This window comes from Anabrus simplex, chromosome 2 (assembly GCF_040414725.1).
Source record: "Anabrus simplex isolate iqAnaSimp1 chromosome 2, ASM4041472v1, whole genome shotgun sequence".
Taxonomy (NCBI): domain Eukaryota; kingdom Metazoa; phylum Arthropoda; class Insecta; order Orthoptera; family Tettigoniidae; genus Anabrus; species Anabrus simplex.
In genome coordinates this window covers 395,535,709-395,553,607 of record NC_090266.1, presented here as the reverse complement: position 1 = coordinate 395,553,607, position 17,899 = coordinate 395,535,709, and the positions used below count along the sequence as shown (strand labels likewise).

Below are 17,899 nucleotides of genomic sequence, written 5' to 3'. Positions count from 1 at the left end.
GAATCTCCAGGACACTGCCTTGAGGCGGTAGAGGTGGGATCCCTCGCTGAGTCCGAGGGAAAAACCGACCCTGGAGGGTAAGCAGATTAAGAAGGGGAAGAAGAAGAAGAATAGTATTCCTAAATAATCAAAAATAAATTCGTAGAATTCTATGGCCTAGTTAGCCCTTAAGAATGACAGACTAACTTGAAGTACAGTCATGTTATCGTCTCGGAACTAGCAGACCTGTAGTTGTGAGATGTTCATTATGATTAAAAAATACTACAGGTGCAAATAATTGCCAAAATGTGCAGTCGAACGGTTCCTTACCTCATCTTTATAAAGGTCGCATATTACTCTTACTGTACAGGCGACGTCAAAGGATCAAAGGGAATCCAACCGAGACTTTCTTTACCTTTGACGTCAAGTCTTATACATCTACAATGCCGCCAACACTATATCGAGGGGTGTAATTACTATTGCGTGTTTCTGTGGTGGTTGGTGGTATAGTGTGTTGCCTGAGTATGAAGAGGAAAGTATTGCGACAAACAAATGCACCCAGTCCCCGGGCCAGAAGCCAATGACAGAGAATTGTCGTATGTAAACAGCTACGTTTCACTAATAATATAGGAAACTTGACTATTATTATCTCGAGCGTTGATGTATAAGACCTAATCTGACTTCAAGTGTAAAGTCTTGGTTGGACTCGCTTTGATACTTTGACGTCGCCTGTAGAGTAAGAGTAAACATCTCAGTCGAGATCGAACCCATTACCTCGGGAACAGAAAGACAACTAACCAGTTATGCAGTTCAGATCAGTAGCAATTACTTATCAATCGTTCTAAGCTTTCAGTTATGAAAGTTTGCTTATGACAACTAAACTTATATCGCCAAGGTACCGAAGGACTATATGATGATTTTGATTGTTGTTGTGGAGTGATGTTAAAATTCGCCATCGATCACAGTGAGCTAAACATTTACCATACCTTCTCTGGGGAAGTCATGGGATCGTATCCTAGTACAAACAGGTTGAATTTCTGATCAATGAAACGTAAGCGATCTGTCAACAGAAAAACCTGTACATTAAGCAATTCCTTTCGGATTAAAATTCCAGCACCTTACATCTCCTATGATCGATAATAGTTTAAGGGACGTTAAACATACAGTACAGCGTATAATAATAATAATAATAATAATAATAATAATAATAATAATAATAATAATAATAATAATAATAATAATAGAAATCACTGATAGGAATAAACAACGCTTTCAAGTATTCATTTATTTTTCAGGTGATTTTTCCTCTACGATTTTTATGTGTAAAGATAAGGCATTATTATTATTATTATTATTATTATTATTATTATTATTATTATTATTATTATTATTATTATTATTATTATTATTACGGGGTTACCCGTGGAATGCAGAGGTGAAAGAAGGTGCGGGTTGGAATGGGTCTAACTACAATCCAAGAAATGAATTGAAATTTTAACAAAGGTTATATTTTTGAAAATGGCAACTTAACAATTTTCACATAGAATTTGAAAATTTTTTCAACCAGTCAACAAAATCAACAATCAGGTGGCATGACTAGAAAAGCCAAGATTTAGAGATATTTTAACAATCTGGGCTACAAGCCCTAATTTTTACAATTTCTGAGCACTCAGCTCACAACCACACATTACCAAAGGGCAGAAATCCCCTTATTGCATGGAGCACTTGCTTCCACCTGGCAATGTCAAGCCTCCTAGAGGCACATATCCAAATACAAGAAAGAGCTGAACCGCTCTCAATTTTTCAAGCCTATCAAAGGCAATACCAGACTTCTACAAAAATTGCCATCAAGGCACAGCTTACATCAAATGAAACGGGGTTATCTTGTACCCAACCTACTGGGCCTTAGTAGAAAAATAACAGGTTACGTTAATGGCCAAAAATGCAAAATGAATGGAGGCGAGAATTTGAACTCCTACAAAAAACTTCTTAAGACCTAAGAGGCACTAGGCCGATGAAACAGGGGCTAATCCCAAACTATGGAGGTGACTCGTATACAGAAAAGATTTAACACATTAAGGAAGAGTAGAAAAACAGTTACGAAAACGTAGTCACCTCAAATCAAAAGGAAGGGGAGCTCGAGAGGGTAAAGCACTCTCTATCCCCGATTTACAGTTAAAGTTACGTGAAGTTTTACGAAATTTTACATGTTTAAGAGATAGGTTACATAATAAAAAGGTTTCCGGACCTTCTCCGAGGGTTAAACTGCTGAGCTAGCAAGAAATAAAGATGTTAAACGGCCATTACCTTGTTGAAGTGCTGCTGCCCGAAGGAAGAGGCGCTACCCGCCCCCTGCTACACGTCCATACACTAAGCTAGATGTAGATGATCTGGCCGAAAGACAAGAAAATCAACAGTTTTTATACTCTCGGGGAAGATTCGAGACCTTTCATGAATAATTAAGACACACCCACAGTCGTTTATTGGCTAGAGTACACAGTTACATACAAAATCGAAAAAGAAAGACACGATTGGTCAAAAATTTATTACAGAAATATTTGATTGGCTAAGTTCAAAACAGGCGGAAAGAAAGGATTAATATTGCCAACCCACGCATGAAAGAACGAAATTTAGTAAAACCAAAAACTTATGAGTCCAAAATTTTTTCGGGAAAGTTCCTTCACTTCGCACCAGGGTGCAAGATCATAGTTTTTAGGCGGGGACATCTATGAGAGAATGTCCACACTTCTTGATTAATGGAAAACAAAACAAGTTGAAATCCACACAATACTGACAACTTTGTAATCACAAAATTCATGGTAGTGACATCTTCTGAGAAACTTATGAATTGATACAGTTGTTAAAGTTCAGAGTTTCTCCTGTAGAGAAGTACTTTAAGGCGGAAAATTCAAATGTGCGGCGTAGAGGTGTACCAGCCGGTACAATTATTATTGTTATTATTATTACACTGGCGAAAAAATATCCAAACACCATGAAATAAGGAATGTAGAATACGGAAATTTTGGCAATATATTTGTCGATGTAACATATTTAATTAATCAAAGGTACAAGACTACAGGTTAATATCCGCGCGAGAAAAGCCATCGCAAAAGTGACACGCTGGTCCATGAATAACCGGTATAATCGCTTGACTGTTGAATGCAGGCATTCAAACGTGCATGCATAGTGTCATACAGGTTCCGGAATTCAGCTTGTGGGATGAATTTCCATGATAGTTGCGCTTGGTCGGTCAATACAGAGACGGTTAATGCCCGTTGTGGATGACACTGGATTTGTCGTCCTATGATTTACCATACGTGCTCGATTGGGGACAGATCGGAGGATTGAGTAGGCCAAGGCACTATGTAGAGCACGTTGGCTTACAACATGGGGGCGTGCATTATCCTGTTAGAAATCACCCCCGGGAATGCTATTCATGAATGGCAGCACAACAGGTTTAATCACCAGACGGATGTAGACACCTGCTGTCAGGGTCCGTGAGATAACCTCGAGGGTGCTCCTGCTGTCATAGGAAATTGCTCGCCAGAACAGAACTCCCGGTGTAGGTCCAGTGTGTCGACGCCGCACACAGGTGGATTGCAGGCGCTCACCCGGCCTCCTCCTAACCAACACACGGCCATCGCTGGCACCAAAGCAGGACCGGCTTTCATCGAAAAATACAACTGAACACCACTCACTCCATCCTCCAATGTGTTCTCGCTTGACACCACTGAAGTTGCAGACGGCGGTGGTTTGGGCTAAATGGAATGCACACCGCAGGGCGTCTTGCTCGCAGCTGTCCTTCAAGTAACCGATTTTGAACAGTTCCTTGCGTGACTGTGGTGCCAACATCCGCTCGAATTGCTGCTGCAGACGCAGTCCACTGCGCCACAGCCATACGCCGAATGCGGCAGTCCTCCCTCCCGGCGGTGCCACGGAGACGTCTGGAGCCCGATCATCTTGCGAGCGTACCTACTCGCGACCACTGAAGCCAGCTCGCATGCATAGTGGAGACATTTCTGCCAAGTCGTTCTGCAATAGCGAGGAAGAAAAATCCACCTCCACGTAGCCCTATTATACGGCCTGGTTCAACCGCAGTGAGTTATGATACCGGCCTCTTCGTCGTCGTAAAGACATTCATGAGACACTCACAGTCACTCCCTCCAATCTCACAGGTTACTGACGCACTCGCACAGTACAGCCCGTATTTAAAGGAAACCTGATGTGTTACGTCATGGGGCCGCTACTACCGCCACGCTAATGCGATTTGCAGGAAATTGGAATCAACGTCATATTTCAGATGTACAAACACGCCTACCGACGATCGTTAAACTAGCACAACCCCTTCCTGGTGTTTGAACAATTCTTCCGCCAGTCTATAATTAATCCATTTACCCTCGGGTTTCCCTCGGGCTCAGCGAGGGATCCCACCTCTACCGCCTCAGGGGCAGTGTCCTGGATCGTGAGACTTTGGATCGGGTGATAAAACTTGGGGGGGGGGGGGCAGTATCTTGCCCAGGCGGCCCCATCTGCTATGTTGAATAGGGGCCTTGTTGAGGGATGGGAAGATAGGAAAGGGAAGGAAGCGGCCAAGTCCTTAAGTTAGGTACCATCCCGGCATTTACCTGGAGGAGAAGTGAGAAACCACGGAAAAAACACTTCAAGGATGGCTGAGGTGGGAATCGAATCCCCTCTACTCAGTTGACATCCCGGGGCTGAGTGGACCCCATTCCTGCCCTCATATCACTTTTCAAATTTCATGGCAGAGCCGGGGAACGAACCCGGGCTTCCGGGAGTGGCAGCTAATAAACACTAACCACTGCACGACAGAGGCGAATATTATTATTATTATTATTATTATTATTATTATTATTATTATTATTATTATTATTATTATTATTATTATTATTATTATTATCATCGAGCGGAGTGGCCGCATGTGTTAACGCGCTATGACTATGGAGCTAAGCTCTGCATTTAGGAGAGGAGTGAGTTCGAAACCCACCGTCGGCCGTCCTGATGATTTTTTAGCTCTTCCATTTTCACTTCCAGGCAAATACCGGGATAGTTCTTATTCACAGGCCACTGCCGATTCCTTCTATCTCCTTACCCTTTTTCATTCACCAATCTTCATTTCATCTTCATTAGTTTCTCAACTGAGGTTGGCGTCAGGAAGGGCATCCGACTGTAAGACATGCCATTTCACCTCAACACATCCTCGACCCCGCGTGAGGAAATCAGAACTATTATTACTATTATTATTATTATTATTACGAGTACTTCATGAATGGGGCCTCTCTTCATGCCTAACCATGCTGATAGATGTAGCATCAACCGACTTACGCCACTTCCGGTAGACCAGAGCAGTTTCTCTCAAGAGACTTACGTTATTACCGAAACCAAGATTATTCCATGTCGGTCAACGGAATGAATATGAATTACTGCTAAACATTTGCCATTTGCAATTAATAAGTTCCAGGAGTTTTCGTTCTAAAATTCTTATATGCCAACGTAGGATGTTTTCTTTTTTCTTTTATGTTTGTAAGAATTGTTGTGTTAATGGAAGAATACCTTCTTCATTAAAATGTTTGTCCTTCCAGTGTTTTAAATGCAAATTTCGTGGGACTATTCATAGTCTAGTGCAACGCTTGTAAGGCAGACCCTCCGATGAGGGTGAGCGGTGTCTGCCATTTATAGGAAAAACCGTGTTTGTGTTGCGGGTAGCGTTGTGTGTAAGTCGAAGGAATATTGGGAATAGTACTAATACCCAATCCCCAAACCAAGAAAATTAACCGTTTAAGATTGTAATCCCTCGACCTAGCCAGTGGTCGAACCCGTAGCTCAGAGGACCGAAGGCGAAGAAGCTGACCACTCATTCATGGAGCCAGACTTCTTATTTTATTGAAATTAATTAATTTACTTTACAAAATATAATCAGCGGGAATATATGTTATGGAAAACATTTTATGGATTATTTTCCTTGTCATTGCAGTAAATCACTACTCATATGTTAAAATTTCCCCAACGTTTCTCAGCAAGGTGGTCGCGGCTTGAAATGTGGTTGATGTGTGTGGGATATTTGAAATAAAAAATCATGTCCCTGTGGTTTGGAGTCAGTGTATAACTGGAATTTCAGTGGCTAAGATTACGACGTCAATATCACGTAAAGCTTGCTTGCTTACTTGCTTAAGTCGAAAGTGTTGTTTCAGCGGAACATGACATCTCTGGACCATGCTTCTCTGATATCAAGGCTGTAGATTCTATGTCAATTTTCGTTTTAACTTACCTTCCTCTCAACTCTCTCGGTTCCGCTAGTACATCCAATACCTGCGAAGTAATACTCATATCTTTATTATAGGATTTTCTGTCTGCCTTTTGTCTATTACTGAATTAACAACTTATTTGTAGTGGGACATTAGCAGCATTTTCCTGTTAAAAGAGTGCAGAAAAGCAGACTGCACGCGAGATTTGAACAGCTCAGCTTTTAGTCTACAGCTGAAGCTAATCAGTCCACTTTACGGCCTCTTTTCAATCGATCTGTTCTGACGACTAAAACATGGCCGTGCTCCTCTTTAATATGTATAGATATTTCATTAAAATCTTCCAGTACCTTTTCAACCAGCTCGTTTCACATTGTTCGTGAATACTCTCGCTGAACTGCCGGAGCTCTTGAAATTCGTTTTTAATTTAAATGGCATGAGTCAGCCGCCGAGATTCTGGTACTATCCCATTCTAATTCAAGTGAAGAGCAGCTTGTGCCGATTTTCTCATCAGTTTTCTGTAGATATTAATATAGGCCTATAATAATAACGAACCTCAAAGTGTTCCTCGTGTGACCTTATTGTGTCTAATGTTACACTGAACAATGTACACGCCTGTTCCTACACTTCTTTTTTTGAAGGCTTAATGTTTTTTTGCTATTTGTTTTACGTCGCACCGACACAGGGGTAGAAATTGCAACGAAACTTTCAGCATGGAACGATAATATACCCGGTGTTCAGTATCGAGTTCCGCAGGTACCTGTATAGTCCCTGATACAGCGGTCGGAAGCCTAGGGGGAAGGGAAGGGTGTCGACTATAATGCTATAATGGCTGCAGCCTAGAATCAAGTGAGGCCGTTTATAGCAAGTTTGTTACGTTAAGGGCGAGAATAAGATAAGAAGAATCGCATGCCATACTTGGATCTCGGTTTGCGCCACTTTTAAACTTGATTATGCTAATTTCTGAGATTTTCTTTAGGGCCTATACACTCAACTGTTTTCTCTTGCATTTCAGAATTCCTTCAGTAATTGTGAGCGGGAGAAGGCAGAGCTTGCTGATATTCACTTATTACTGGAGCGTAAGTTAATCCAGTCGGTCATTTCGATATGATTTGGTTTGTTACGTAAACGCTGTGTATGAGTGTACCAGTTCATTTTAAAGTGTGATTGAGTTCCTAAGAGAGTTACCTAACCATTGCCAGTGATCTGCAACTCAGAATTATTTAGATAAATGTATACATTCTTCAGATTCGTTTCAATTCAACCAGTAATTATTCCCCTTCAAGCAATCCAAAATTGATCTAAAATGTTTTCCTGTTGTTTGTGTCCAAATTTGTATCCTTTTTCATCAGCCGCTGAAATAGAAGGCGCTTTCACAAATTGTGAGGCGTCATTCCCTGCCTAGAACATTTTTCTTATCATTCTGTGAAACCATTTCCACATTTCTAACTGTAATGCCTTTCTCCAGTAACTTATATCGAAGTAACTGGCTGCATTAATTTACGTTCCAGTAATATGATACATCGTTCGTAAATAGCAGATTTGAATCTCGACATTGACAGCAGCAATGGCGAGTGAAATTTTCATAAACATTTTCCACATTTACTCCAAGTTTGGAAACATTCTTACAGTTTCAGTCCATTGAGATTAATCATGGTACAACAGACCTGAAAATAACTCGACTTATCTAACAGTTTCAGTATAAAGGTTGCCTTTTACTACATTCAAAATGGTGTCATGTTCGTACTTACGGATTGAAGGTAAGAAGAGCAGAAGCAGAACAGGCCACATTGCTAGCTACAAATAGAGGCGAACACCTTCGTCCATTCACGAAGGATTTCATACTAAATGTTGGAAGGCATGAGGGTCTACTTAAAAAATGTATGTATTTATTTATATATTTACACATTTTAACATTCCTCTATCTCTAATATTACAACAATATGTATTATTTCTTAGTAAGTTTCACTTTTTCTATTAATAATTTCGTGTGGCTATTTCTAGCCGAGTGCAGCCCTTGTATGGCAGACCCTCCGATGACGGTGGTCGGCATCTGCCATGTGTAGGTAACTGTGTGTTATTGTGATGGAGGGTAGTGTTATGTGTGGTGTGTGAGTTGTTGGGGACAGCACAACACCCAGCCCCCGGGCCAATGGAATTAACCAATGAAGGTTAAAATCCCCGACCCGCCCGGGAATCGAACCCGGGACCCTCTGAACAGAAGGCCAGTACGCTGATCGCACAGCCAATGAGTCGGATATTTTTCTATTAATTACTTGGGATATAATAGGGTTATAGAGTAACATTTTCCTTAGTAGAGAAGTTTGTCTTGGTTTACAAATTGGAAAAGTTTGCTTTACTGGGAGAGGATCCTGCAATACTACAGAACCAATATTCGTCCAGATACCAAGTCTAGATTAGCATATGTCATCATTCATCGTCAGAGGATTTTTCTACTGCTTGATCTAAAATTTTCTTAATGTAAATGAAATTATATACGTGTCTCAGATTGGTGACCTTTCATGCTTTAACCTGTCTCTCTTCCCGAGAGTACCCTCACTTAGTCACGGACCAAATTAGGGCATGATAAGATTATCGCCAATCTACTCAACTAGTAACAGGCAATGTATACTGCAGGGTAATTATAAGCCCAATGTATGTGCCTTTGTCCTCTAACTTGACAACAAACAGAGCAACGTGATATGTAGCCCTGTGTAAACCATAATGGCAGAGACTCAGTGACAAGAACGGAACACTTCATTTAGTTTTATCTTTGTTATACTGTATTAGATCTACCAGACGAATAGATTTGTATAAAATTAGGAGTATTTTAATTGTGCTCTGTCAAGACGAGGACAGAAATTCAGTTTGGTATTTAATTTCGTTAATGAAGGGATGAGCCCTTAGTAATTATGCGAGCGGCTGACATTCCAAAACCAGTCATCAGAAGCTGCAAAATACAATAGCTGGCTCGTAAGAGCTCATCCCATATCAAATAATACAAAAGTCATTTAGAAAGCCTCTGCATCGGGAGCGAGAGTTAGAGCGTGAAGACAGGCACGTTTGTCATAAAGGGGAGGCTTCGGGGCATGGTGTTTGTCATTATTTACTGATCAAATAGATGGTACTTTGCGAAAAAAGAATTACTTGCGTTCCTTTTACTCATGGGAGCTTTTTTCAGAATTACGGATCTGTAGGACTCAGCGTGTTAGAAGGATTGATTGTATCCAATGGTCTAAAGTTTAAAACGTAATTTGAATAGCTGGCAATTTAAAATCTAAACAAACGAAAGTCATCTCCGTACAGGTCATGAAGGTCTTTGCAGAAATGAAAGATAATGTCTTTCATATTCTATAACCTCGGCACCAAGTAGGATAATCCTTTGCCTGATCGCGTTTTCCCCTGGAATTAACCCGATTACTTATGTGTGACGTATAATGAGTGAACTCCAGCCCTCTCCAGGGAGTGGAGGACTCATTTGTATTTTTTTTTTAAATTCTTGATATGGAATCTAACCCGCGTCCTTCCGACTAAACCGGGCTAGGATTTAAAGCCATGGTTAGATATTATACACTTTTCGTGGAATATTTCTAAATGTGTGAAACCCCTTCTTCTTGATTAACGTTAATGGCATATCTGCCCTGAAAAATTGAAATGGCATGTGGCTTTTGGTGCCAGGAGTGTCCGAGGACATGTTCGGTTCACCAGGTGCAGGTCTTTTGATTTGAAGCCCTTAGCGATCTGCACGTCGTGATGAGGATGAAATGATGATGAAGACAACACATACACCCAGCCCGCTTGCTAGCGAAATTAACCAATGATGGTTAAAATTCCCGTCCCTGCCGGGAATCGAACCCGGGACCCCTGCGACCAAAGGCTGGCACGCTAACCATTTAGCCATGGAGCCGGACATATATGCCCTGACGTTAGTGGATTGTAAGGTACCTGGAGTTAGGTGACGTATTTTCATTATCTTATTACCATATATGAGTGAAATGGTCTTTCCAGCATTATGAATGACTATGCACTTGTAAATGAAGATAATGCATTAAAATTCGTCTAGGGCCCCATCCACACGGACGCGCAGGTCGCTCACAAAGGTCAACTCGAAAGACCTGCATCAGGTCTCTCCGGAGGCCACACGCATTATTATTATTATTATTATTATTATTATTATTATTATTATTATTATTATTATTATTATTATTATTATTATTATTATTATTATTATTATTATTATTCAATTTGCTTTACGTCGCACCGACGCAGGTAGGTCTTACGGTGACGATGGGATAAGAAAGGGCTAGGAGTGGGAAGAAATCAATTGGAACGTCGACTTCACTAGAGACTCTAAAAACCTATTTCAAGAATTGCTCTGACCACAGTTCTTCATTGGTTTCCGTAGTTTCATTTTCATGCAGGGCAAGTGCTGGGTCTATGCCATGCTTCCTTCTCAGTCGTAGCCCTATTCTATCGTTGCCGCAATACCAAAGGACAAAACGCCTACAAGTCTTCAGGCAGAATTGACTGCTATTACTTCAGAAACGTTCACAAGCATGATAATTAAGTTTCCCGTAAGAGAGCTAGAGGCATCATAAGGACAGAAGGTGGCTTTACATCTCATTAATATTCACTACAAGGGAGCTAGTCACAAGGATACTTTTCATCACATGATACTGTTTTTGGATTTCTAATTCTTCAGGATGTAAGAAATATAGGGTACTATGTGTTGTTGATGACATTTCTTTCCTTTACTGACTTGATACTCTCTATAAATGTGTAATACTCAGCAGATTCTTGTTACTATTGTCTGTTGAAATACGAATAATTTACGGTAGCTGCTTGTTGATGAATATAAAGGCAATGAGAAATCATCTGGAGAAAACTGAAGTGCTGTAACGAAGAGATGTTTTAACTGTTAAGAAGGTCACTCAGCTGATGTTCATGGTTCAAGACTTCCTTCCAACTCAGGTTACAGAGCCCAAGATGTAACAGAAATGATACAGAAATACAGATATTACAATTACAGAAAGGTGTTAAGCATCATTTACAATAAAGAATGTAGTCACTATACGCTTACCATGGCATATAATAATTATGCATTTACAAGACTCGATATGACTAGTGTGTAAAATCGCAGATATGTAATGGATATGACGTATATCCACACTTCTTAACTTCGTATTAACTTGCTGCACAGGTATTAGATGCTTTCCTTTAAGCACTCTGTTACCATCCAGGTTCAGACATATTCGACATTAGTCGGTACGGTAAATAAAATCCCTACGCCAGTTCTTGGGAGTCCATTCGGCCTGTACAATGTCGAGTTCTAAGAGATGGACCTCGCTATGATCGTCGGGAATATAGACTGGTATCATGCAACCTGTTCCTAAGAGGTTAGATTCCTATTCCTCCAAACCAACAGTCATTGGCTGCAATCGTAGAACCTGGACGGCCTGCGGGGCTAAGTCACCAACACTAATTGCTGTTCTGATACAATTCCATGTCCGGATCACATAATCGTCGAGCAACTTCCTTTGTTGACAATACCTTTTAACGTTGCGTGGTAATGCAGACACGATTAAATGTCGCCACTGTCCGTCTTGCCATCATAGATGATCACTCCTCACTCAGAACACGACTCTAATGCACCCTTATTAGTGCTGCAACTTCAGTTTGAGATGCTACCTACTATTTGAATCTTAATGTTGGCAGATGCGGTTATATTTAGAAACAACTCAAGGGCCAAGTTGCCATATTGCACGTAAATATCCGTTTTAACGCTGCGTATAGGGGTGATACAAAACTTCTGTTAATAATCTGTTGACTTTGCAAGAAGAGCGGATAACGGTAGAAACTGTACTTCAAGGAATGGATGCAGTGTGTAAAACCAGTTATTCTTCTCTCCGTTAACCTGCGAAGTAGTAGGTTGAGTAGGTTTCATTGTTATGTTAACTATTTCCTTTAGTGCTACTATAATCTACTTCCTTACACTGTATGTACAACTGACAGTCACCGTTTACGTCTGATATTCTGCAATTTGTATTTCCATATATTTACAGAGTCGGCTTCTGGTGAGGGTGGTGTTGGCTGGAGTGTAGTGCCCCTAGCGGCGTTGCTCACGGGGGCTGTCCTCACTCTCGGCGTGGCTGTACTTCTTGTAGCGGTGCTGGCCGTGCGACGACGAAGAGGACTCTCTCACGCCGCTGCTGGAGCACATTGTGCGCACCAGCTGGACGTAGATGCTGTGAAACAAAACAAGGTGCCACCTTCTCAACCAAGCAGACACAACTCTATGCTAGAGATCAACCACGGCGAGCACCGCTATGTTGTGTCCTACACACTGAAGAGCGCAGCTGAATGTGGTGGTGTTGGAGGCCAGGCTGGAGAGCGTCAGCCTGACATTCTCAACCCTCCTCGAGGTAATACACACACTTACTTAAATATTCCTAACTTTAGATATCTAGATCTCTTTAATTCATCCTTGGACAGTATATAAGGATTTTGCTCACAATGAATTTGAAATCACATTTTCACGGAAATGGTGAGTCACATTTTTGCCTCTTCCTCTACCTGACTTTGCAATGTTGCCGTCTACTTGCCAAAAGCATTTGACTAGTTTTGCTTCTGAATGCTGAAAATTTTTTAAAGGCGAAAGCAAATTCATCTCCGTACAGGCAATGAAGGCCCTTGTCGAGGTGGAAGGTAAAGGCTCATACTATCCGTTACCTCGGCACTTGGTGGGGGGAGAGTGATTAGCTATGCGCCTAGCCGCCTTTGCCTCCAGGAATTAAACTGGTACTCCTTTTTTTGTTGTAGGCTAAGTGAACCTCAGAGCGATGTGCACCTCTGGGATTGGAAATCCCGTTTCTTAAATTATTCGACTCCCTGATGAAGAATCGAACCCATATGCTTCCGGGTGAACAGAGCATGCCTTTCCCGCCTCGGTCAGGCTAAATAAGCCCTAGTGAAAGAAAACAATGATAAGTTCATGATTAGTTTCAACATTTTGCAATTAACATTGACAAACATTCATAGTTGTAATATTTGTTTATTTTTTGTTACGATTTATATCTGATATATTACGTACATAACTTCATAACCAGCAGTATAGCCAGAAGTGGCTTTTGTTCCAAGCTAACCTGGCCAACAGCTGGAAATCGCAGGTGATGATGATGATGGTGATAGATTGAGACGCGTATCCAAAGGCGAAATTAAATGTTTATTTTGCATCGCTCACGCCAGATACAAGAGAGAAATCTAGTATTAATGTGTTTGGAAAACCCTGTAATGAATAAGCTGAAATTTCCCATAATACACGCAAATTATTCTCTTGTATAATCACTTCAATTAAACCCTTCCTGGCGCTGTTTCATATGTATAAAATTTTCCTTCATAAAATTCTCTAACGTCCGTTATTATGAAGACTCTATACTTTCTGCTGTAGCTGATGTTCATGATGTCCCTAATAGGGACTCCTTTTCACCTGTGAAACGTCGTAACGCATATTTCCAGGGAGTACACGTGGAACCCGCTAAGTGTCCCTCCTCATCTTTCTTCTTGCCTGCCATTTCATTATTAATTCACGGCAACAACAAGCCCATTTCGAAATCACGTTCTACCGTCAGCACATGTTCATTGGAATTTAGAAGCCATTTTCATATGAAATGGCATGAAATGGCGTATGGCTTTTAGTGCCGGGACGTGTCGGAGGACTTCGGCTCGCCAGGTGCAGGTCTTTTGATTTGTCTCCCGTAGGCGACCTGCGCGCCGTGATGAGGATGAAATGATGATGAAGACGATACATACACCCAGCCCCCGTGCCAGCGGAATTAACCAATCATTGTTAAAATTCCCGAACTTACCGGGAATCGAACCCGGGACCCCTGTGACCAAATGCCAGCATGCTAACCATTTAGCTACCATTTACACATATAGACGTTACTTCAAGATACCGAATGTTTTTGTTTGGAAATCCCTTTATTTTCAGTTACTAGAATAATAATAATAAATCAGGAAAACGAACTACTGGTGAAATTAGTAAGACAATTGAAAACTGAAGTATCGACTTCTGTTTAGAGTGGATGAAAAGAGGGCCTAAAATTTCGGACAAGTAGCTTCAAGTGGTCAGAAAATACTTCGGGATGGTTGGTCTCAGGCGAGAAGACATCTCAGATCGAACTCGATAGCGATTATAGATCAACAATTTGAAGGACATCCATGAAGAAATGAAGCAAAACAGGGGTGAACGGTGGAGAGGACAGGTTACCAGAGAAAGAATGCAGCGATTGTGAGCTACGAAAAAGGCTTCCAGAAATATATGTTACTTCACTTAACGTGGTCTCTAATGGCCATGAAATAATTTTTTTAAATATAAAAATAACCAAATCACCTCAGTTGATGTTTGCAGGCATTTTTATTTGACGCTATTTAAGCTGACTGAATATCAATTTCGTCGTTCCGTTTAACTCTACCAGATGAAGGAGAAACGGAGCTCTGTTGGGTGATCTGCGACTGATTTTCAAATAAATTAGCCGGGTAAACACCAAATGTTCCACAGGGATATCTTACTAGCTGACATCGCACGAACAGAATGCCGAATGTACTCCTTCCTCCTTTCAAATGTCAGACTACCTCTGCCGGGTTTCAACACGCACGCGGTGTTGGAATCCGTCGACCGACACGCCGCCGGAGATCCACAAACGGAGTTACTAGATCACTTAAATCATATCACATTTGAACTGAATAACTCCAGTTGCTGTAACATTAGATAACTTGAAGAACTCGGTGCAAAAATGGGTTAGGTCAAAGTTTTTTGAAAATTGACATATTGTGTGTACTGGGTAGAGAAATACATACCACACATTTGATAAAAGAACCAGACACGTTCACCATTCAGTAATGTCCCTGCCGTCGGCATCCCTAAAAATTGTTCGCCGCTGTTTCCCGTTTTCACGAGAGGAAAATACTGCGTCTGTACCTTAATTTAGTCCACGCCCACTACCTTCCAAATCTCATCTCTTTATTCTCCTTGCCTTACCAAAAACCTTCGATGTATTAGTATGACGATAACCCACTAGCAAAAATTTATACAAACAATACTATTAATTCCGTGCGGAGGAACTCGGATGGTTAGAGCGGTGGCTTTATGGGCCCAAGTTGGCAGACCTGAACCCAGCTCAGTCCGGTGGTATTTGAACGTACCCAAATACGGCAGCCTTGCGTCGGCAGATCAATCAATCAATCAATCAATCAATCAATCAATCAATCAATCAATCAATCAATCAATCAATCAATCAATCAATCAATCAATCAATCAATCAATCAATCAATCAATCAATCAATCAATCGATCAATCAATCGATCAATCAATCAATCAATCAATCAATCAATCAAGCAAGCAAGCAAGCAAGCAATACTGATCTACATTTAGGGCAGTCGCCCAGGTGGCAGATTCCCTATCTGTTGTTTTCCTAGCCTTTTCCGAAATGATTTCAAAGAAATTGGAAATTTATTGAACATCAATCTTGGTAAGTTATTCCAATCCCTAACTCTCCTTCCTATAAATGAATATTTTTCCCAGTTTGTCTTCTTGAATTCCAACTTTATCTTCATATTGTGATCTTTCCTACTTTTATAAACGCCACTCAAACGTATTCGTCTACTAATGTCATTCCACGCCATCTCTCCGCTGACAGCTCGGAACGTACCACTTAGTCGAGCAGCTCGTCTTCCTTCTCCCAGTTCTTCCCAGCCCAAACTTTGCAACATTTTTGTAACGCTACTCTTTTGTCGGAAATCACCCACAACAAATCGAGCTGCTTTTCTTTGCATATTTTCCCGTTCTTGAATCAAGTAATCCTGGTAAGGGTCCCATATACTAGAACACTACTCTAGTTGGGGTCTTACCAGACACTTATATGCCCTCTGCTTTACATCCTTACTACAACCCCAAAAAAAACCTCATAACCATGTGCAGAGATCTGTACCCTTTATTTACAATCTCATTTATGTGATTACCCCAATGAAGATATTTCCTTATGTTAACACACAGATACTTACAATGATCTCAAAAGGAACTTTCACCCCATCAAAGCAGTAATTAAAACTGAGAGGACTTCACCTATTTGTGAAACTCACAACCTGACTTTTAACCCCGTCTATCATCATACCATTTCCTGATACCTGCTGTCTTTACCACAAAATTATCAAGGTCATGTTACAGTTGCTCACAACCTTGTAACTTATTTATTACTCTATACAGAATAACAAGGGGCTGCCTGGCCGAGGCGGTAAAGGCGTGCTCGGTTCGCCCGGAAGGACGTGTGTTCGAATCCCCGTCAGGAAATCGAAAAATTTAAGAAAAGATATTTCCACCTCCGGAGGTGCATATGGCCCTGAGGTTCACGCAGCCTACACCAAAAATGAGTACCAGGTTAATTCCTGGGGGCAAAGGCAGTCGGGCGTAGAGCTAACCACTCTACCCCATCACGTGCCGAGGTTAACAATGGTGGAAGCCTTTACCTTCCATTCCTCCAAGGGTCTTCATGGCCTGTACAGAGGTGACTTTGCTTTGCTATACAGAATAACATCATCCACAAAAAGCCTTACCTCTGATTCCATTTCTTTACTCATATAATTTATATATTGTGCCCTTCTCAAGGCAACAACTGCGGTGAACTTCTTCCTTCTTCTGTGCGCCGGCTGCTCCTGTAATAAATGACATTTAAATGATACTCACCGCTGCATGCAGACTCTTCTTCCTCAGTCGCGGATCGTCCGATGATATCCCCGAAGGTAGGCCACACGTCGATCAGGGAGTGAGGAAATGAAAAGATGGGGGTAAACTAACTATAAATGACGGTACCCAAACACTGAATTAAAATTTAAATAACAAACTGATTTATTGAACAAAGTGCAAAGTGCCAAAAATTAAAGTAAACTAAACTGGTGAAAAATGTAAACAAAGTGTAATGAAATTGAAATTCAAAAAAAATTAAAGATCTGCCTTACAATAACACAATTATCTGACTAATAACTGACTGAAAGTCGATCAAAATAATTATGTTCCAGATTCTGTTGATACTGTCTTCAAGACGATGACGTGAATAAATACAAAACTCTGGTCAGAAAATACCACCTTATTTGAAGTACTGAATTGTATTACATAGAAAAGTGTCTCTTAAAATAAATTAGTGTGGTTAGTCAATTAATTAATTGATTAGTTACGTCATCAAATCAACACTGACTCAGAGGTGTTTATCAAATCTATAACACATGTGACTCAGTTGGGAAACACCCAACTTTAAAATAATCGTGGACTGCACTAACCATGTGTAACAAATAAAGAATAATTCAAAAAGAACAGCCATGAACATCGTACTTCATTTACCACATAACCATTGCCACATTTAAACTACTCGTGGTTAAACAAAAAAGAAATTATTCAAACATGAACCTGAGTGTTACATTCACTCATTTAATTATTTAAACTTCACCTGCATGACTGCGATAGCCTGGACCTCTTTAAAATATAAATAACTAGGCCAAGTGCCCCATGTTTACATTTCAAATGAAAGCGATCCTTGTACATAAAAAATTAACTTAATTCGCCGCTGACTGCATTTCATTACGAACTCATCATTTGTGGTACCACCAAA

General features: G+C 40.8%; 1 protein-coding gene across 1 annotated transcript in view; it reads left to right on the top strand.

Annotated features, from left to right (window-relative positions):
- The window catches only part of LOC136864162 (uncharacterized), a 1,211,188-nt gene that overhangs the window by 1,069,508 nt on the left and 123,781 nt on the right, over positions 1–17,899 (top strand). The window contains exon 8 of the mRNA XM_067140810.2: positions 12,302–12,661. Coding sequence (XP_066996911.2) covers positions 12,302–12,661 — 360 coding nt within the window. The remainder of the gene's footprint in view (positions 1–12,301; positions 12,662–17,899) is intronic.